This window comes from Canis aureus, chromosome 7, assembly GCF_053574225.1.
Source record: "Canis aureus isolate CA01 chromosome 7, VMU_Caureus_v.1.0, whole genome shotgun sequence".
NCBI classification, from domain to species: domain Eukaryota; kingdom Metazoa; phylum Chordata; class Mammalia; order Carnivora; family Canidae; genus Canis; species Canis aureus.
Window position 1 is genome coordinate 23660096 of NC_135617.1, and position 22463 is coordinate 23682558.

The 22463-nt window shown below is 38.5% G+C and overlaps 1 protein-coding gene and 1 long non-coding RNA gene across 7 annotated transcripts in view; one reads left to right on the top strand and one right to left on the bottom strand.

Moving 5' to 3' along the window:
• Positions 1–2517, bottom strand: part of LOC144317127 (uncharacterized) — a 68831-nt gene extending 66314 nt beyond the window's left edge. For all 4 annotated transcript variants that reach the window (XR_013383030.1, XR_013383029.1, XR_013383027.1 and 1 more), the window contains exon 1: positions 2401–2517. This is a non-coding gene — a long non-coding RNA (uncharacterized LOC144317127). The remainder of the gene's footprint in view (positions 1–2400) is intronic.
• Positions 1–22463, top strand: part of MDN1 (midasin AAA ATPase 1) — a 168600-nt gene that overhangs the window by 81550 nt on the left and 64587 nt on the right. For all 3 annotated transcript variants that reach the window (XM_077903070.1, XM_077903067.1, XM_077903068.1), the window contains exons 36-49: positions 1319–1527; positions 2389–2511; positions 5062–5259; positions 6679–6786; positions 7171–7359; positions 10393–10482; positions 10588–10851; positions 11025–11286; positions 17673–17832; positions 18644–18760; positions 19758–19966; positions 20975–21123; positions 21473–21684; positions 21999–22219. In XM_077903070.1, coding sequence (XP_077759196.1) covers positions 1319–1527; positions 2389–2511; positions 5062–5259; positions 6679–6786; positions 7171–7359; positions 10393–10482; positions 10588–10851; positions 11025–11286; positions 17673–17832; positions 18644–18760; positions 19758–19966; positions 20975–21123; positions 21473–21684; positions 21999–22219 — 2511 coding nt within the window. The remainder of the gene's footprint in view (positions 1–1318; positions 1528–2388; positions 2512–5061; positions 5260–6678; positions 6787–7170; positions 7360–10392; positions 10483–10587; positions 10852–11024; positions 11287–17672; positions 17833–18643; positions 18761–19757; positions 19967–20974; positions 21124–21472; positions 21685–21998; positions 22220–22463) is intronic.

Consider the following 22463-nt stretch of genomic DNA (forward strand, 5'->3'; position numbering starts at 1 on the left):
AAAAAGTAGGAGAAAGTATAGTCTTTAGTCTATGAATAGATTGTCACGTTAAAAATTCATTTTTTATTTGATGCTCAAGACAAGAGCTTTCCTATAGTGATAATTCAGCCCATAATGTATCACCTATAGATGCTCATCAGTGCTTACCAAGATAGTTTAGTGAACTCTTGCGGGTGGGAATTGTGTCTCTTGTATTGTCTCTGACACCTGAGATGTAGTCCAGCAGTCCTAGGCATTCAGAAAATGTCTTTTGATTGAGTAAATGGATATAAATGAATGAATGATAAATGGGAAACTCAGGTGGGTTTCAGTTCTAATCCCTGTTCTCATTCTTACTAGGTTGCTTCTACCAAATATTTAAATGAGATAGATTAGCTATCTTCTAAGGCACTAATAATTTGTTAGACTGTTACTTCTCTAGCAGGGTCATTTATTTCTTGTTCCTTCTTCTCTCCGTACAATAATCATCATTGAGTGTCTGAAATGCTGAGAGGAACACTGGCAGTTACTGGGGGTTCAGTAGTGAACGAAACCAGTCAGGTTCCTGGCCTAATGGAATATTGCCCTTTTCTTTTTCCCTCTTAAGTAGTGCTCTCCATTCCTGATGGTGCATCCATGATCTAATTTCCCTATATCACCATCATAGTATTTGGTACTCTCATATAGGAGCTGTATGTTAGTGACCTGGGACTGGGGTGGTCCTTGTTTCTGCTTCCATAGCTGAGGTCATGGATGTTTTCCTAGCCCTCCAAACTGTTATATGAGAAGTTTCTTCCAAGAGACACAATGACATAAATGTTAATCCCTATAAAACTATATTAATCTGTAACTCAGCTAGGTTATGGGTTAAAGATACATCCTGAATTGTCCTCAAGACCTAAAGCCCTTGGATAAAATTATTTATTTGGAGCCATGTGGCCTATACACCTAGCTTACAGTAGCTTAGACTTTTAAGAAAATACTTATTTGTAAAGGTAAATTGTACAAGTACATATAGTAATTCCAGATGTAGACTGTGAAAGGAAAAATGTGTGCTTGCAGGTAGACCTATGTAAGTACATATATGTGTAATTATAAGTGCAGGAGGGATCATAGTAGTAGGCACAATTGAAGAACGTTATGTTGCTGGCTATTCCTTTAAAGCATTTTATGGACCTAGAAGTGGGGAAATGTTGAAATAGGGCTGAGCATTTTCATTACAGATGGTACTTCACTGACTGAAAATCTACTGGTTAGATTCTTAAAGTCTTGAATGGATATGTATATATGATTTGGTTGAGGTCCAACTTGTATGTGGCTTTTCTTTTCTCTATTTAAGGACCTGTCCTTCACAGGAATAATATTGCTGACTATGCCCTTAGTGCAGGCACCACAGCTATGAACACCCAGAGACTCTTAAGAGCTACAAAACTGAACAAACCTATTCTCCTGGAGGGCTCCCCTGGTGTGGGCAAGACAAGTTTGGTGGGAGCATTAGCCAAGGCTTCAGGCAACATCCTTGTTCGAATCAACTTGTCTGAACAGACGGTAAGCTGTCATCCTACAGCTGATGAGGATGGGTATATGGGTAATGGATTTATCTGTTTATAGAGTTTCTTAATCAAAAATAGTTCTGACCTTTTCAGTACTCCAAATATGTCTTAGTGATAAAAGACCACAGCAACATGAGCTTCTAAACTAAGTGTCTTTTTGGATACATGAATAACTGATATCTATAATATTGTGCTCTCTAGATGCTTTATTCTAATAGTCTTTTGAGAGGTAATTGCCCAATTCTGTATACTCTCCTTTATTTTTGTACTTTCTCGGAAAAAAAATTAGTAGAAATAAAATGTCCATTTAACAGTCTTACTAAATTATGGGACAAGAGGTGACAAATGAAACTCTCTAGGAATGAGGTCTTGGAGAGGGCCTGGATACTATTACTGGTCTTTGTTTTTATTTTATTTGTTTAAAGATTTTATTTATTTATTCATGGTAGACACAGAGACAGAGGCAGTGACACAGGGAGAAGCAGGCTCCTCATAAGGAACCCTGGACCCGAGTTTACACCCTAAGCCAAAGGCAGATTCAATCACCGAGCCACTCAGGCGTCCCTATTTGTTTTGAGTTTTATTTTTTATAAAGCTCACCAATTAATTTCCAAGTATAGCTACAGTTGAGAACTACTGATACAGAGCTCTAACTCCAAATGATTGATAGGACGATTCTTCAGAGTATGTCTGGGCTCCTGGTAAAGAGTGCTAGGATTGGTTAGTTCTGTCTTGGGTATAAAAAGGAAAAGTGACATAAGGCCCAAGAATTTATCAGTTTAGATTTATGGTCTTGAGATCTAGTTAATTTTTTTATGTAATGTTGGCTTTTCCTCCTTTCTACCCCCTCTCAAAGGACATCACAGACCTGTTTGGAGCAGATCTACCTGTTGAAGGTGGCAAGGGAGGAGAGTTTGCCTGGCGGGATGGCCCCTTGCTGGCAGCTCTGAAGGCAGGCCATTGGGTTGTGTTGGATGAGGTAAGAGGACTGTCTGTCATGCCAAGCATGGGGTCACAATGGGAAGAGCAGTCATACTTTTCATATTGCTAGGCTGTATCTCATTGCTGTTTTGCTAGTAAAGATAAATTCTCTAATGAAGAAAAGTCCTCCATGGTTTCTTTTAAGAATAAGAAAAGTCACTTGTATAAAGCACATATAGAAGCCCCTATATATACAAGCCACAACTCTTTTTGTAAGCCAGCTTCCAGAGAAAAACTGTCTCTTTACCAGTTTATACTGTGGTCTCTGGTGGGCTTGTTTGGTATTTTGTATGTACTTCATGAGTGTTAATACAAAGCAGTGTCAACCACCACATGTTTTATAAGTACAACAGAAAGACTGCAGGATGTTATTTTAAGAGGCATACAAAAAATGGTGAGAAAACAGTCAGTGTTACATGTGCATCTTGGATAAGTTTTTGGCTGGGGAGAACAGAACCCCTCATGATACCTGGGATAAATGCTGAATCTTAGTGACTAGCAGGCAGCTGGAGATAATGAAAAGTGATGCACAAAAATAGAATTAAGACTATGGGCAAAGGTGTTGGGTCACTTTGGGATATGCCTTGTTAATCCAGGAAAAAGCTGGGAAGTAGTTGTGAACTTAAGCGATTGGTGTGATCAAAATGCTATGGATGGAAATTTTGAGACTGGCCCCAGTGGGTCCTAAGATTCACATCCTTTGGGTCTGAGGTTGGAGGGTGGGCTGTGGGATTTCTTTTCAGCTGAGCTGCTTCCTACTTAGCATGGGGGAGATATTAAGGAGGAAGGAGGTGTGTCCCATTCCGATTTTTGGAAAAAAGATGCCTGATAGTATTCTTCAGCCAAGGTGAAAAAAAAAAGAGCCTGGTTTTAAAGTTTAAGGCTCAGACCATACTCTTATTGGGTGGAAATGCATCCAGGTACCCAAGACATTCTTGACTGCAGTCACATTTAAGAGTAGTTTTTAGAGTTTTATCTGTTTGAGAATATTCGGTGGAATTTTTGTTTTGTAGTGTTTATGTAAACATGACACTTGAAATTCTAATATAATGTAGTTCAGTTTTTTTGCCCATTTGCATTTTATTGATTTTACATTTTCCTTATTGAATTTTTCCATGTTCCTTCAAAACTATCACACTTCGCATCCCTGACCTCTGAACTTAGCATCTGAAGACCTCCATTCAACTCTTTTCATTTTTGGCACAGAAACTTCTTCTTCTTTTTCTTCTTTTTTTTTTTTAATATTTTATTTATTTTATTAGAGAGAGAGAGAGGCAGAGACACAGGCAGAGGGAGAAGCAGGCTCTATGCAGGGAGCCCGACATGGGACTCGATCCTGGGACTCCAGGATCACGCCCTGGGCTGAAGGCAGCCCTAAACCACTGAGCCACCGGAGCTGCACAGAAACTTCTCATATTTGTTCTTGTTCACAAAAATGTTGGTGAAAGTTAGCTGTGTCAGTCTTCTTTGTGTGGTTTATGTCATGGCTTTGAAGCCCATTTGGAGATTTCATTCAGTATTTGAGCTGGGAAAGATACTTATTTAAGTATGTAAGGAGCAGTCTTTGTCTTTAAAGGTCTCAGAGTTGCAAAAGTGAGATCTCTGTACTGGTAAGTTCTTTTGGTAAGCTGGGATGTGCAAGGTAGGTCCATATAGGGGTGAATACAAAGGATACAGTTTAATTTTAGAGAAGATTTTAACTGCTTTTTTAAAAAAAATTCAGAGTATTTATTCAGTTTACTTAAAAGTTCTTGATAATTTATATACCCTAGATGTCTGACGTGTGTTTGTGCGTGCGTGCGTGTGTGTGTGTGAAATAATAGGATGAATAAACTTGGTTTAAGAAATAGAATGTGGGGATCCCTGGGTGGTGCAGCGGTTTGGCGCCTGCCTTTGGCCCAGGGCGCGATCCTGGAGACCTGGGATCGAATCCCACGTCGGGCTCCCGGTGCATGGAGCCTGCTTCTCCCTCTGCCTATGTCTCTGCCTCTCTCTCTCTCTGTGACTATCATAAATAAAAAAAAAAAAAAAAGAAAGAAATAGAATGTGGGATGCCTGGGTGGTTCAGTGGTTGAGCACCTGTCCCTGGCTTGGGGCGTGATCCGTGGTCTCAGGATTGAGTCCCACGTCAGGCTCCCTGCCTGGAGCCTGCTTCTCCCTCTGCCTACTCTTTGCCTTTCTCTCTCTGTGTCTCTCATGAATAAATAAAATCTTAAAAAAAAAAAAAAAGAAAGAAATAAAATGTTACCAGGGTTCCTAGGGTGGCTCAATTGGTTAAGCATCTGACTCTTGGTTTTGTCTTCCAAGGAATTGAGTCCCAAGGCAGGCCCTGTTCAGCAGGGGGTCTACTGGAGATTCTCTCTACCCCTCATACCTTCCTCCCTTCTTTCAAAAAAAAAATCTAAAAAAAAATAGAATATTATTTATATTGTTTGAGCTTTCTCCTCTTGAAAACAATACTGTTCTACTTTTTATGCATATTATTCTGCTTTTTGGTATAGTTATGCTATATTTATATGTAATAAATATGTATATTTTCTTCAAATAGCTCAACCTGGCTTCTCAGTCTGTATTGGAAGGACTCAATGCTTGTTTTGACCACAGAGGAGAAATCTATGTTCCTGAGTTAGGAATGAGTTTTCAAGTACAGCATGAAAAGACGAAGATTTTCGGGTGTCAAAATCCTTTTAGACAAGGAGGTGGGAGGAAGGGCTTGCCAAGGTCTTTCCTTAACAGATTCACTCAGGTAAGATTTGCTGTTGCCATGGAGACTACAGGTGGAGTGTCGAGGGTGATAAGACTGCTGGCACAAAGCTATTAGGACACTCACTATAAGAATGAGAGAGCATCAGTTTAATGATCTGTTTCTCAATTCTGTGTCTTTATGTAATGACTATTGATGTGACTGATTTCCCATCATCACTCTCCTCCTGGTATGAGTCCCTTTGTCTTTAGTTAGGAGGATCTGGTGTGTTATCAGTTAGCAGAGAGTAAGGTAACCATTCCTCCAGGAAATCCCATTACTGTGCTCAAAATAAAGGCCAGTAATCAGCCTTTCCAGGTGTCTAAGTGATCTATTAAAATACTGAATTTTTTTTTATGATGAAAATAATGCATTTCAGTTAAAGTGAGAAAGAGGGACGCCTGCGTGGCTCAGCGGTTGAGTGTCTGCCCTCAGCCCAGGGTGTGATCCTGGGGTCCGTGGATTTGAGTCCCACCTCGGGCTACCTACAGGGAGCCTGCTCCTCCCTCTGCCTGTGTCTCTGCCTCTCTCTCTCTCTCTATCATGAATAAATACAATCTTAAAAAAAAAATAAAAATAAAGTGAGAAAGAACAGAAAACTACCAGGAAGAATAATAAAGTCCAGTATTCTCCATACCAGAGTCAATTATTATTAACATTCGATGTCTTTCTTCCTGCCTATATTCTCATTTGCAGAAATGCGGGGGTGGGGGTGGGGGAGAATGTGTGTGTGTACATATGCTTACTTGTTTTAACATTTATTTGCCAAAGTTTGATTCGGCTCCAGTTTGAAATGGCTCTAGATGTTAGCTTTCTTTAATGTCCCTTTCCATTGACAGTTAATAATTTGCTGAATATCTTTTCAGAATAATTTATTATGAAGAATTTCAAACATTTAAACTTTTCAATTGAAAAGTTGAAAATTTAAAAAAAAACATTTATTTATTCATGAGAGACACAGAAAGAGAGAGAGGCAGAGATAGGCAGAAAGAGAAAGAGGCTCCATGCAGGGAGCCTGACGTGGGACTCGATCCCAGGTCTCCAGGATCATGCCCTGGGCTGAAGGCAGCGCTAAACCATTGAGCCACCTGGGCTGCCCAAAAAAGTTGAAATTTTAAAGTTAATGCTCCTATGCACTTAAAAAATTCACTAGCATGGAGCTAACAACAAAACCTCTGTTGCCTGCATTTCATTTATCTTTAGGATTCTGTATCCTAAAAATGCAAGGAAAGATTTCTTTTCTTTTTCTTTTTTTTTTTTTTTTTTGGAAAGATTTCTTTTACTCAATTTTTATATATATCTAAACTGAGGTATCGTTACTTTGGTGTTAAATAACAGTTTTACTTTACAAGTGGTAGTCCTTCTTGGTGTTCAGTAAAGAGAAGCAATAGCATTTCTTCGTGTTCTTTTTGGATTCGATAGGTCTTTGTGGATCCCCTTACAGTAATTGACATGGAGTTCATTGCTAGTACTCTGTTTCCAGCCATTGACAAAAATATTGTTAAGAAGATGGTTGCTTTCAATAACCAAGTAAGTACCTACTTGTATTGTTTTTTATTTTCATGCTGTGATAGAACCATAAGTCTTTTTTAGAACCATAATTTTTTCAATGTGGGATACCATCAAATTTACCAGTCTCTCTAAAATAAACCACATTGAATAATACACATTTTTAGTGGAAGAAACTACTCATTTGAGGATTATAGTAATTCAGATCTATTTTGTGTATGGATGTTAATGCTTACCAAGAGTATCCTAATTTAGACATCTGGGTTGGGAGAAAGAGACATTTGTATCAAACCTGCTAATTTCTGTTTCCCGATTATGTATGCATTTGTAGTACAATAAAAGTACTTAAGGCAGTGCCTACCAATGGGACATGTTTCCCAGTAATGAATGGCGTTTTCTTTTTAGATTGATCATGAAGTGACTGTTGAAAAGAAATGGGGGCAAAAAGGAGGACCCTGGGAATTCAACCTTCGGGACCTTTTCCGCTGGTGTCAGTTGATGCTAGTTGACCAGTCTCCCGGGTGTTATGATCCTGGTCAACATGTGTTTTTGGTCTATGGTGAGAGAATGAGAACCAAGGAAGACAAAGGAAAGGTGAGTTTCACTCTTGTTCCTTGTGTTTTTTTCCATCTGAAAGTTGATTTCTTCCTAAGGGAGAGAAAAGGCATACTCACTAATAATACTAACCTCAGGAAAGCTGCTTAGAATTTAGAAGTTAAAGAGACTAAATGTTCACCTATCTCAAGGTCTCAAAGTGCAGAGTAGTTTGCTTTGGAATACACAATTTGTTGATCTCTCTGAACCCTCTTATTGCAAACCTTCTTAAAACTATGGCCTCCCAAGGGGATCCCTGGGTGGCTCAGCGGTTTGGCGCTTGCCTTTGGCCCAGGGCGCGATCTGGAGTCCCAGGATCGAGTCCCACGTCGGGCTCCTGGCATGGAGCCTGCTTCTCCTTCCTCCTGTGTCTCTGCCCCTCTCTCTCTCTCTCTCTCGGTCTATCATAAATAAATAAATACATAAATAAATCTTAAAAAAAAAAAAAAAAAACTATGGCCTCCCAGTAATAAATAAATAAAGAACTAGGTCAAAAAAAAAAAAAAGAACTAGGTCTTCATCATCTTTCAAGGCACAAAGGGGAGAAACAGGAGGAGACAGGTGATAATCAGTAGAGGAGGAGGGTTTTCTGTTTTTAAATAAACTTTTGAGCTACAAAGCCTTTTATCTAGAAAATATAAGTAGGTATTGTAGGAGAATATTCTGTATCTGAATGGAAATAAAAATATCTCCTTTGTAAATAGAAAATGACACTAGAATTTCTAGCCAATATTAGAACAACTAATCAGCTGTTCATTTTGCTTTGTGGTATTTAAAGTCCAGTCTCACAGAATACTCACAGTAGCTGCAGGCAAGAGGCACTATCATGACCTCTTCCCAATGAGGATCCAGTGCCTAGAGTCATGGGGTATCACCTATAGTAAGTGGTAGAGCCAGCACTCCAGCCCCGAACTTTCCTTCCATCTCACAATTGTAGCCAAATGTTAACTCATTTATTATGTACAAGTGGCTTTTGGTCATTATATTAGAATAAAGTATTCACCTAGTTTTTAGAAAATATAATTTTATTACTTATAATTCATATACCATCACCTAGAACTTTATTTTCTTTGTCCACTTACTAATTATAGTGTATTCATTGTGGCAAGACCCTGGCCAGTTAATTGGGTAATTGATGTTAGATGGTATGTCACTATAAGGAAAGGTTTCTGTCCGTTCTCTGTGTCAGTTATTGTAATTCACACCCACAAAAGTGAGGAAAAATAGTAATAGGAGAAAGGCTTATTTAAGCTGGAAGAGTTTGAGTAAATTCAGTCTGACTTAATAAAACTAAATAAACCACATTGTGAATGTATTTGTAATTTTAATTCTGGTGGACTATTAGGGAGAGGAGAGGATAATCTGCCTTGGAGTAGAATATAAGGTCACTGAGTACCTGGACCCAGCAGTATGTGACAGGAGCACTTTCTCGTGTGCTGCTCTTTGACCCCTAGTCAACATTTGGTACTGATAATAATTTTACCTTTTTTTTTTTTTCCTGTTTGTCAAACTCTTATTAATTTTTTTAGTTGAGATATAACTAACATATAAACATTATTTTCAGGTGTATAACACAGTGATTCAGTATTTGTTTACCTTGTGGAATGATCATAATATGTCTGGTTAACACGTGTCACCTTACATAGTTAAAAAAGACTTTCCTTTGGATGACAACTTTTGAAACTTGTTCTATTAGCAATTTTCAAATACACAATACTGTATTATTGACTACAGTCACCATGCTGTACATTCTGTCCTATGACTTATTTTATAATATTGTTATCTTATTTTCTGACTTTAGTCCAGTGTACAGTGATAATGAGTTTTGGCTGCTTTGTTAGAAACATGCAATTTGGTGTACTTATTTTGGGTGGCCGGAATTTTTCTTGCTACTCTGGACTAAATTGTGTATTTTACACATCCCTAGCTATCCTCTCTGCCCCAATTCCTCTTAAAAAGAAATCCAGGAAGGAAAGAAGTAGGGCTATAGGCAAGTTTTCTAATTGTATTTCTGGTAAGGAAGGGATAACTAATGTAAATAATCAGAAAAATGGCAATGGTTGTCATTCTACATAAATATTTAGAAAGCTAAAATCATATTATGGAATAAATCACTTACTAACCATGAGTAAATCCTATAACTCTTATGAATTCTGCTATCTATATCTATAAAGTAGAAATGATACCTATCTTGCAAGGCTGTAATGATCAGAAATAATCTATTAAAGCACTTCTATAATGTTTGGCACATAATAGATGCTCAAAAAATGGTCACTGCTCTTCAAAATCTTCAGACTATTCTACCTTCTTTTTAGATGGTATCTTGAATGAGGAAAGCAGATTCAGGGAGGCGTGGGTGGCTCAGTGGTTGAGCCTCTGCTTTCAGCTCAGGACATGATCCTTGAGACCTGGGATTGAGTCCCATATTGGGCTGCCTCTCTGTGTGTGTCTCATGAATAAATGAATAAAATCTTTTAACAAAAAGAAAAAGGAAAGCAGATTCATTTTTCATCTGTAGATTTGCCATAATATCCATGGCTTTAATTTATGATATATTCTCAACTGGAATCTCAAATAGTTTGAGATTAGGTGATTACTCTTTTCTTGAGTTCCAGTTTGCTTTCATTCTGAAGATTTATTTTATTTTATTTTATTTTTTTAAATTTTTATTTATTTATGATAGTCACACACACACACACAGAGAGAGAGAGAGAGAGAGAGGCAGAGACATAGGCAGAGGGAGAAGCAGGCTCCATGCACCGGGAGCCCGACGTGGGATTCGATCCCGGGTCTAGAGGATCGTTCGTGCCCTGGGCCAAAGGCAGGCGCTAAACCGCTGCGCCACCCAGGGATCCCCTCATTCTGAAGATTTAAATAAATGTAATCTATAAGAGAAAAATCAAAAGGATAGGGAAATTGTGACTAGTGTTCATTCACAGTATTGTGATATCTCTTGCTGTGCATGTTTTCTAGAAGATTTGGCTCAGAATTTGATGAAGTGATTCATGTTTTGATTGTATTATCTTCATTTAGGTCATTGCTGTGTTCAAGGATGTGTTTAATTCAAGTTCCAACCCTTACTTGGGAACCAGACTATTTCACATCACTCCTTATGATGTTCAGGTGAGTCATGTAGGATAAACCACTATTCTTTTACATTTTTCTTTGATTTCCTCTGCCCCCACAACCAGGCACACTTGTGAAATCTGACTGGCATGTCTTTTTCAGCTGGGCTACTCTGTCCTTTCCCGTGGTAGTTACGTTCCTCTCCTGTCCCGCCGTCCCCTGTTGCTCCTGCACCAGTCATTACAGTCTCTGGAGTCTATTATGAAATGTGTGCAGATGAGCTGGATGGTCATCCTTGTGGGTCCAGCCTCTGTGGGCAAGACCAGCCTGGTCCAGCTTCTGGCACACCTTACTGGTCACACGTTAAAGATCATGGCTATGAACAGTGCAATGGATACTACAGAGCTTCTGGGTGGATTTGAGCAGGTAAAGTCTGCCTTTGCATTTTCAGTCAAAACATGTATAATGCTGTGGTCTGACTCTTGGTCTTTTGTGTTGGTGACTATAAGTAGGAATTTTTGTTTTGTTTTTTAATTTAAAGGAGTGTTCTTTTGACTCTGGCCAGTGGCTATGATGAGTTTATGCTCTGGAAATTTCAGGTTGATCTTATACGGCCATGGAGGCAGCTGCTAGAAAAGGTGGAGGGCACTGTAAGGGCACTGTTAAGAGACAGCCTTCTTATCAGTTCTGATGATGCAGAAGTAGTGCTACGAGCCTGGAGTCACTTTCTTCTGACTTATAAGCCCAAGTGTCTTGGAGATGCTGGTAAAGGTATCACGATGGAGATTGTCAACAAGCTGGAAGCAGTATTATTGCTTATGCAGCGACTCAACAACAAAATCAACTCCTACTCCAAGGCAGGTATGTGTGTTTGGATATGTGTATCAGATATGTAGATAGTATTGTCCATGTAGTGTCCATGTATAAGTAGTAATGTATTTGTAAGGTATTATCTGTAATTTTTTAATTAATGTAATAGTTATTAAGAAAACTTGAAAATATTTGTTTCGGAAAGTAACATGAAGCTGATGTAAAATAACTTAGAATTATCATAAAGCAAAAATGAAAGAAATTTAGTGAGCTTGATAGTTTATCTTGTATGTAATCATCTATGATAGTAAATCATTTGCGTGTAAACTGGCTTTATTTTTTTCTTGGCTTTTAAAACTAGTTAAATAATTTCTCAAAATATTAACATTTATTCATTCATTCAGTTAGTTATGATTTTATTTACTTATTCATGAGAGACTCAGAGAGAGAGACAGAAATGGAGGCAGAGTGAGAAGCAGGCTCCATGCAGGGAGCCTGATGCAAGCCTCACTCCCAGGACCGCGAGATCACGCCCTGAGCCAAAGACAGATGCTCAACCGCTGAGCCACCTAGGCGTCCCTAAAATTTTATTTTATTTTAAATTATTATTTATTTATTTGAAAGAGAGTGCACGCTCAAGAGAGCATGAGTGTATGGGGGGTTGGGGGGTGGAAGGGAGAGAAGAGAAACAAGCAGACTCCCTGCTGAGCAGGGAGCCTGACTTGGGGCTCCATCCCAGGACCCTAGATCATGACCTGAGCCAAAGGCAGATGCTTAATCAACTGAGCCACCCAGGCACTCCCCAAAATTAAATATTTAAATGGGAGAATAGAAATCTAAATTGATCATTAGGACGTGTTTATTAGTTTTGTATAGAAAGTGGAAGAAAATCTTCAGTTAACATGGAAACTTCTCTCATTTTGTGGTGTAGTTTTTTGGGTGATGAAGACTATGCTTTTAGGGAAGATTAAAGGCTCATAGATTGTGTCTGTCACTATGATTGTCATCTTTTATTTTCAAAGCCTGTTACTGGTTATAAAGGGTTGATTCCTTAGAGATAAAGAAGTGAGACTCCTCTCATCTAGCTCTATAAACAATGTATCCATGGCTGTGGGTCAAATAGTTTACTTTCTTAAGCAGGAGAATGATTTTATTGTTGATTTGATTTGTCAATTCCCCCAATTCAAGCCCATTATTTAGATTTGAAATCCTTTCCTCATTCACTCAAATTTAATTGTGAGAGACATTTAATGGAGTTATACATTGGTTTATAAATTTTTTGAAGGTGAGTATTATAAAATTTCCCATTGAGCTATGAATTCCAAGTGGGTGGTAGTCTTGTATTAAAAATTTACTTTTAAACCTCACAATACCACTGCATTACAAGGAAAGATTATCTTCATTTTATGCTTATGGAAATGGTTGCTCATAGAGGTTAAATACCATGCTTAATGTTGTACAGTTACAAAGTGGCTTGACTAGGTTTTGAATCTAATCCTCTAACCTTACAGCCTTCAGTCTAGTTCTTCTATGTATCTTTCAGTTGAAATTTAAATATTTAGAGTAAGTTCTCACAGCTCATTCTAAATACTGCTTATTTAGGAATCACTTTCATATTGAGTAATTTCTTAGGGGCATTAATAGAGTGAGAAAAGGTGTGTCAAACAATTTTTCTGTTTTATTTTTGGCTAAATATTTTTCTCTGTAAATATTTATATCTTAACATTACTGTGAAGATACTTGACTTATATTATTAACATGAGAACTAGAATATATTTATCTTAAATGCTTATGCTTTTTTATAATAGCTGTATTAACATTTTTGCTAATTTCATTATCTGATTTTTGGTTTTGTTCTATTGACTTTTTTTTTCCTGGTTGTAAGTCATATTTTCTTTGTATGTCTAGTAATTTTGATTGGATGCTGGAAATTTTAAGCGCTTAGTGCTGCATTTTTGTTGATCCTTGAGCAACATGGCGTTTGAACTGAATGGGTTGACTTATGTGTGGATTTTTTTCCCAAAAATATATAAATGTATTTTCCTTATAATATTTTAAAAATCTTTTAGCTTACTAAGAATTGTAAGAATACAGTATATAGTATATATAGTGTGCATAATGTGTTAATAGACTGCTGCTGGTAAGGTGGCTATTAGTGGTTAGGTTTTTGAGGAGTCAGAAGTTATGTGTGGCTTTGTATGTTGCTATCCAATTTCCCCAGCACCATTTTTCTTTCTTTCTTTTTTTAAAGATTTTATTTATTCATGAGAGACAGAAAGAGAGAGAGGCAGACACACAGGCAGAGGGAGAAGCAGACTCCATGCAGGGAGTCTGATGTGGGACTCAATCCTGGGTCTCCAGGACCACGCCCTGGGCTGAAGGCAGGCGCTAAACCGCTGAGCCACCCAGGGATCCCTCCCAGCACCATTTTTATAATTGAAGAGATTGTCATTACCCCATCGTGTATTCTTGGTTCCTTTGTTGTAAATTACTTGACCATATATGTGTGGAATTTTCTTTTAATATTGCTTTGGCTATTTGGGATCTTTTATAGTTCCATACAAATTTTAGCCTTATTTCTACTATTTCAGTGAAAAATATCACTGGAATTTTGATAGGGATTGTATTTAATCTGTATATAGCTTTGGATAGTTTGGAAATTTTAATATACATTAGTCCAAGAGAACAAAATATCTTTGTATTTATTTGTGTCTTCATCGTTTCTTTTGTTAATGTCTTGCAGTTTTCAACATACAGATCTTTCACAGCCTTGGTTAAATTTATTCCTGTGTATTTTTAATGTGATTATAAATGTGATTGTTTCAATTTCCTATAGTTTATTATTAGTGTATAGAAACAGTGAATTTTTTAAATATTTTATTTATTTATTCATAGAGACAGAGAGACAGAGAGAGAGAGAGGCAGAGACACAGGCAGAGGGAGAAGCAGGCTCCATGCAGGGAACCCTATGTGGGATTCTATCCCAGTCTCCAGGATCACACCCCGGGCTGCAGGCAGTGCCAAACTGCTGTGCCACCGGGGCTGCACCACAGTGAATTTTTGTGTGTTGATTTTGTGTTCTGCAAGTTCACTGAATTTTTTTTCTTTTTTTGTGGTGGTGTAGGGTTTTCTCTATGTAATGTTACATCATGTGCAAATAGTGACAGTTTTCCTTTTTCCTTTCCAATTCAGATGGTTTATTTTTCTCTCCTAATTGCTCTGGCTTGGATTTCCAGTATTGTGTTGAATAAAATGGTGAGAGTTGACATCCTTACCTTGTTCTTGATCTCAGAGGAAAAGCTGTCAGCTTTTTGTTGCTGAGTGTGATGTTATCTGTGTTATAATAAAACTATATATAGTAATATATTAATATGTTGAAGCATATTCCCTCTGTACTCACTTTATTAAGGGTTTTTATCATGAATGGATGTTGAATTTTGTCAGGTGCTTTTTCTGCCTCTATTGAAATGGTCATATGATTTTTATCCTCCATTTTTTTTAAAGATTTTATTTATTTATTCATGAGAATACACAGAGAGGAGAGAGAAAGAGGCAGAGACACAGGCAGAGGGAGAAGCAGGCTCCATGCAGGGAGCCCGACATGGGACTCGATCCTGGGTCCCCAGGATCACGCCCTGAGCTGCAGGCGGCGCTAAACCGCTGAGCCACCGGGGCTGCCCTATCCTTCATTTTGTTAACTTGTTTTGTCACATTGATTCACGGATATTGAACCATTTTTGCATCCCTGGAATAAAAACCATTTCATTGTAGTGTATGATCCTTTCACTGTATTGCTGAATTTAGTTTACTGATTGTTTTGTTGGGAATCTTCAGATCTATGTTTATCAGTGATATTAGCCTATATATATTTTTTTTAAGTAGACTCCATGTGGGGCTTGAACTCACAGCTGTAAGCTCAAGAGTTGAATGCTCTACCAACTGAGCCAGCGAGGCACCCATAGGCTGTAATTTTCTTTTCTTGTGGCATCCTTGTCAGGTTTTGGTATCGGGGTAATGCTGACATTATAAAATGAATTTGGAAAAATTCCTTCTTCTTTCTTCTTTTTCCTCCTCCTCCTCCTCCTCCTCCTCCTCCTCCTCCTCCTCCTCCTCCTTCTTCTTCTTCTTCTTCTTCTTCCTCCTCCTCCTCCTCCTCCTCCTCCTCCTCCTCTTCCTCCTCCTCCTCCTCCTCCTCCTCCTCCTCTTTCTTCTTTCTTCTTTCTTCTTCTTATATTTTTTGGGGAATTGTTTGAGAAAGATTGATACTCTTTTTGAATGTTCGTAGAATTTACCAATTCTATCTCTGCTTATTACAGTTCCATGAGATCAGGAACTCAACCTCTCCTGGCCTCCAGAGCCAGAGGATCAAGAGGCATCCCCTGAGTGATAGCTATAAAAATCAGAGCCCAAGGCTTAATGTAAAAAGCTTTCTAGGAAGTACTGGTGCTCTAGAGCACCACAAAGGAAGAGCACAAAGATCGTGCCCATCAGTCTTCTTCCCCAGATAGTGTTCCAGCGGGCTCTAGGATGTATATGTTATATTAGGTGCTTGCTTCTCAGATGTGTCTTCCATACAGCCAGGTGAGCCTCCTTCACTTTGAGTCTGGGTGCAGTTAGCTGTCTCTCTTAGCTGTGCCCTGGGGTGGATGAGTCTGAGTGTGTGTGAGCCCTTTCTCCGATCACAATCTTGTATTCTTGGGATGCGACCCTGTTGCTTTTAGAAGATAGATGTTTTGAGGGCTTGCCTTTCAGGTTCATGTTTTAGAAGTTGGGATTCCTGATGTGTGGTTCAAACCTTTTTTTTTTTTTTTAATTTATTTATTTATAATAGTCACAGAGAGAGAGAGAGAGAGAGAGAGGGAGGGAGGCAGAGACACAGGTAGAGGGAGTAGCAGGCTCCATGCACTGGGAGCCCGACGTGGGATTCGATCCCGGGTCTCCAGGATCGTGCCCTGGGCCAAAGGCAGGCGCTAAACCGCTGCGCCACCCAGGGATCCCTGGTTCAAACCTTTTGTTCCATAGTGAGAAGCTCCACGTTTTCAGGCTTTTCCAAGTTGTGGGTCACACAGCACTAGAGATAGGGTTTATGGTGAGAATATTTCTCAGCCTATTTGCTTCAATGTGGTAGGTTTGTTTCCAGTCTGTCTGAGACCTCTGTGGTATGTTTGAATTCCCTCTCCTTGCTTTGCGATCCTGAAATTGCTTCCAGGCAGAAATCGAGTGAAATTATAGGGCTTCCTTTCCTTAGGTGTCATAGCCCTCTGCTGTTGGCCAGTGTTTGAAAGCAGTTGTTTCATATATTTGATACAGTTTTTAGGTGGTTAACAGTGGAGGTAAAGTCTAAACTTTATTATTCCTCATGGAGTCCAATGCATAATACTTGGTGATACGAACAAGAGTCATAAGAGAACTTCCAATAAAAAAAAGAGCAGTTGAAAAGTTTTTGGCATGGGCTGTTTAAGCACTAAGCAAATAAATACCAGTTGTTACTATAATCGTATGATATCGTCATTATAAAGAAAGTCTAGTTTAATGGCGTTGATTTTCATTGTGCCAATTTTTAGTGTCCTTTCATTTGATAAAAATGCAGTAATAGGTGGGAGGCATTATCTCCTTATGCCATTTAAGAAATTATAACAAAGATTATTTACCTTTACTATCACCTTTGAGTTCCCTCTACCTAGCCATTAATTCAGAAAGGCATTAAAAAATATTTTCTGCCACCAGCCCTAATTTTTCTTTTCTTTTCTTTTCTTTTCTTTTCTTTTCTTTTCTTTTCTTTTCTTTTCTTTCTTTTCTTTTTCTTTTTCTTTTCTTTTTCTTTTCTATTTTCTTCTTTTCTTTTCTTTTCTTTTTTTTTTTTTTTTTTACCTGTTTTGTTTAAACAAAAACAAAACAAAAAACCCCTTCTTATTTATACTCTATTACAAAACTTTAAACACTAAGGCCAGGGACTTCTGGGTGGCTCAGCAGTTGAGCGTCTGCCTTTGATTCAGGGTGCGATCCCATTTCAGGGATCGAGTCCTCCATCGGACTCCCTGCAAGGAGCCTGCCTCTCCCTCTGCCTGTGTCTCTGCCTCTCTCTCTCTTTCTCATGAATAAATAAATAAATAAATCTTTTTAAAAAATCTGGGTCAGAAGTTTCCAATTTTCTTTCTTTTTAAAAATATTTTATTTATTCATGAAAGACACACACAGAGAGAGGGGCAGATATACAGGCAGAGGGAGAGGCAGGCTCCATGCAGGGAGCCTGATGTGGGACTCGATCCTAGGTCTCCAGGATCACACCCTGGGCCAAAGGCGGGCACTAAACCACTGAGCCACCCAGGCTGCCCTCCAATTTTCTTTTAATAAACTCTTAGGGTTTTTTGTTTTTCTTTTGTTGGTTTTCTTATTGTCCCAGTTTGAAAATAAACGCTATGGCTGTGACGTTTCAGAATTTGCCAAACTTGTGGAAGAGTTCCGAAATTTTGGGGTGAAGCTTCTGCAGTCCACCAGTGGCCACAGCCATGGCACATTTGAATGGGTTGACAGCATGTTTGTTCGGGCTCTGAAGTCTGGAGATTGGCTTTTGATGGACAATGTTAACTTCTGCAAGTAAGGACCTTCTGCTTAAGCACAAGATTGATATTTGAGATATGGATGTCAAAGTAGAAACCCAGTTGAAAACTCTGGTATTTTGAACCCATTGTTAACTAGATACATATCCCTGTGGTGAACAAAGGTAGTTGGTCATAGTTGTAAGATTTTAGTTTTGTATGACTGTTTTGAATTGAGCTGAAGGCTAACACAATTGGGTTACTTTTCCAACCATTTTTGAGGTAGACCTTTTTATTTAATATCGAAAATACTCCTTTTGTTAGGGTCATTCTTGAGGTCAAATTTTTGAAATAGCGATCTTTTACAGGCCAGACATTTAGTAAATGTGCATCAATGTGTATTGATTTGATTCTAAAGTAAGGAAAAAGGCATCGTAAAACTTCCGTAGTACACAGCATAATAGAAACTATTCCAGGTCAAGATGATGAGTTTCTCTACCTGGACATTTTTTCAGAATGTTTGAATTGAAATCCAGGTGTCTTCAAATTGGTTTGATAATGTTAGGAAGTGGAGAGATGGAAGGAGAAAGAAAAAACAAAGAGCTATAGATCATGGGACAATTTTCCTTAATTTCATTTACTTATTTAACAAATATTTTACATATTTACTGTTTGTAAATCTCTGGAAAGAATGCCTTTGGGGGTGAAAAGGGGAATGGACAGGGAGAGAGAGCACAATTATATATGGGGGGAGTGGTCTATGCTTAAGGACGACCTGAGTCAGGAGCAGTAGGAGGCCTGTGCAAGGAAAATAGAACCAGTGCAGCATGTCAATCTGTCACCATTGTATTTGAATTCTCTTTGTGCAGCCCATCGGTGCTGGATCGTTTGAATGCTTTGCTTGAACCTGGAGGTGTTCTCACCCTTAGTGAGAGGGGGATGATAGATGGATCCACTCCCACCATAACACCAAATCCCAATTTCAGGTATTCTTGCCTCTTAAGTTTCTGCTTAAGAATCTGACTGCCTCATTTAAGTAGGACCTTCTTACGTGTTTTACGTGATTTATTTATCCAGTTATAAGTATGTTCACCCACTTATTGATTCAGTTAGCACATATTTATTGAGGCTTTGCTATTTGCCAGACTCTGGGATCGCATCAGTAAACAAGAAGGGTCTCCTGGCTGGCTCCGTAGGTGGAACATATGACTCTTGATCTTGGAGTTGTGAGTTCAAGCCCCATTGTGGGCACAGAGCTTACTTTAAAAAATAATAATAAAAAAATAAGAGAGGTGAGGTCCCTATTGTGGGATGATGGTAAAGGGTAGAAGCAGGGAGACTGATCACAAGTTTTTTGCAGTAGTTCAGGCAAGAGATATGATAGCTTAGACTAGCGTGGCCATATGAGTGGGACTTTCTGATGGATGTGTGGGTTGAAAAAAAAGAGGAAGCAAGGATTTTCTACAAGTTTTTGGCTTGGGTAATTGGTAAATATGGGGGCCATTTATTGAGAAAGGAAAGACTGGCAAAGGAGCAGGTTTGACATGGGAAGGTTAGCAGGGAATCCACTGTTTAGCTTTGGAGATGTTGGCTAGATGGAGATGTTGCTAGACATATATGAAGGTAATTGTTTCAGGAGAATACACTGCTCCCTTTTCTGATCTCTGTAGGTGAGTTAGAATGATGAATTAGCACTGTCTGATTTGGGGACTATCTGAAAGAATTTATATTCTCAGCATTAAAGGTGCATTGGATAAACAGTTTCTAAGGAGAATAGGTTTAGAGAAACTGATTTTGCTATATTGGTGCATTTTGGCACTAAAAGATAGAATTTAGATGAAAATAGCAGAGTTTTAGTTAACGGTATCTCCCTTGATAAACTCCCTGAAGTTCTAACACATAGGATTTGCCCTCACCAATTGTTGCTGAGCTGCATCATTGGTTGCAACTGTGATTTTAATTTTTTTCCCTTTGAATTGCTAGACTTTTTCTCTCGATGGATCCTGTTCATGGAGAAATATCCCGAGCTATGAGGAATCGTGGACTTGAAATCTACATTTCAGGAGAAGGAGATGGAAACATCCCAGATGACCTGGATCTGAAAGTTCTGCTGCACAGCCTTGGGTTGGTGGGGGATAGTGTGTGTGATAGCCTCTTGGCTCTACACACAGAGATCCAAAGCACTGTAGTAGGTAAGGTGCTTGACTTAACAGGCCTCTGCAGAGTTTTATTCTTCTAGAAATTCATATATTTTTCCATTTGACTGCTAATATAGGAGTTCTTTTTTTTTTTTTTTTTTAATCTAGGAGTTCTTAAATTTAGTGTACGTACAAATAGGAATTACCAGAAAAGTCTGTTAAAAATAGAGATGTGCTGATGCCTGTCTTCCCCCTACGAGATTGGGTTCAGTAAATCTGGGTGAGACACAGAAATTAGTATTTTAAAGAAGCTCCCCAGATGATTCTGGTAGATTCATTCAGACACTCTTACCTTAAGGAATACTGCTTTAGGCACTAAAATTTGTAAAGTTTATCCCTCTTACCTCGTCATTGAGTCTTTTGAAGATAGTATAAAGAGGGAACTTTGAACTGCTTAAAACAGGGTGTTATTTCTTCTAATAAAACCTATCTGTCCAAATATACAGGAACAGGCAAGAATAATAACAAAGGTAATGATAAATGCTATTTATTGAGTAACTGCTATGTGTTAGGTACAATGTCTATTGGTTTTTTAGTTTTCACATTAATTCTTCATGGCATGTTTTCGTGTTACAGAATAGGGTTCAGAGAGGTTGAATAACTCATCAAAGCCAAACAGTGAGGCTTTGAATGTAGTTCTGTTGGATTTTAAAGTGCATGGTCCTTTATGAGGCCATGCTCATTTTGCTACTTCAGCGTTTGTCAACTTTAGATTAAGGATATAAATGACCAGGCTTTGTCCTACTTGTAGTTTTCACTTTCCTGCAGTATGTTTGTGACAGCCAGAAATGGAGGGAGGGAGACAAGATAGGGAAGGAATATGAATGTTCTTACAAGTCCATAATGTGCTGGTGAGACTCTAGATTCTACTTAGAAGGCTTTCTAAGGTAAGTGGGTGGATTGAATGAAACAAAGTTTGATGAGAAGATGAATTTATCTGTTTTCATGGGAGATTTTGCAGAATCTGTTGCTCATAGAAGGCAATATTTTTTTTCTTTGTAGGTTCTCCAACGTCCTCTATTTCAACTCTAATTCAGACAGCCTTATTCATTGTGCAGTACCTACAGCGAGGGCTGAGTTTAGACAGAGCCTTTTCTGAAGTATGCTGGGAAGCATATGTCTGCTCCCAGCATTCACCAGCAAACCAGAAGGTACCATGAAGTATTTCAAACAGCTTTCTCATTTATAACACTTTGCATTATTTGGATGGGGGAAATTCTTTTTATTGATGGTGACTTTAATGAACTGAGAGTGGAGCACTTCAGTTATCTGTAGTAGAGATCTGGTATCTAAGTACTTTTCTGGAAAATAGGTTAAATGTAAATATTCTTTGAAACTTAACTGTCTTTAGGCAAAGTGGAATTTAGCTTGTAGTGTTGAAAATTGAAGACTGTGATGAGAGTTGTGGGATGATCACAAAGGTCCTGGAAAACTATTATTCCTCTTCTACTTTTGGTAATAGCACTTAGATGTTGCCTGTGTGTTTTTATCTCCTACCAGCTTGCACAGGCTTTACTGGAGAAACATGTTTTTTCTCTTCGAGCACATGAAACCTGGGGTAACTCCATCCTTGCTCTGGGCCTGTGGCCAGATTCTCTGCCCTCAGCTCTCTTTGCTACAGAAGACTCTCACCTGTCTGTAGTCCGAAGTGATGGACAGATCTTAGTATATTGCCTTAACAGGATGAGCATGAAAACCAGCAGCTGGGCCAGGTTAGTGGAGCCTTGAGTTTGTGTCTCTTTGGCATCTTGACTTTTTTTTGATGGTAGTGGTCATGACCCAACATGTTTGACCGGAATGTTATATGGTCATTTATTACCCAGCTGTTATAGTTTCCTTGTTCATTGTAATATTGCTCCCTATTTATTATTCACTAGATATGTTTTAATTATTCTCCTTTGAAAGGGACTAATCTTTCCCCTGTTGTTTGATCCGTTATTTGTAAAGTTATTTTCCTGGTTCTTTGAAATGTAAAATGAAAGTTCATTCTAGTACTGACTTTGCCTTATTTCTCTAAAAATTTCAGGATTCAGCCTCTTACCTTACCCGATTTAGAGAAAATTATGCAGTCTCCTAACCCCGAGAGCTTGAAATTCAGTTCAGTCGAAGTGGATACTTACTGGATTGATGAACCAGATGTTCTGGCCATGGCTGTTAAATTGCTTATAGAACGAGCAACCAATCAAGATTGGATGCTCAGAGTTAAATGGCTTTATCATTTAGCCAAGAATATACCACAGGGGTTGGGTGAGTTGAAAAGCTTAATTTGTATAATAAGTGCATAAATAAACTATTTTAGTGCCTTAGTAGCTGTATTATCCTGTGAGGATACTTAAAATTGTATCTGGGAGATCTAGCAATAAATTTGTTACCTGGCCTTACTATTTGTATAGCTGTTAAAAAAAATTAAGGCATGTAACTGCCCTTAGATGTGTCCTAAGAGAAACTTGGCCCCTGTGTAATCCTTAGCATTTCATGGTCTTCCACTTTT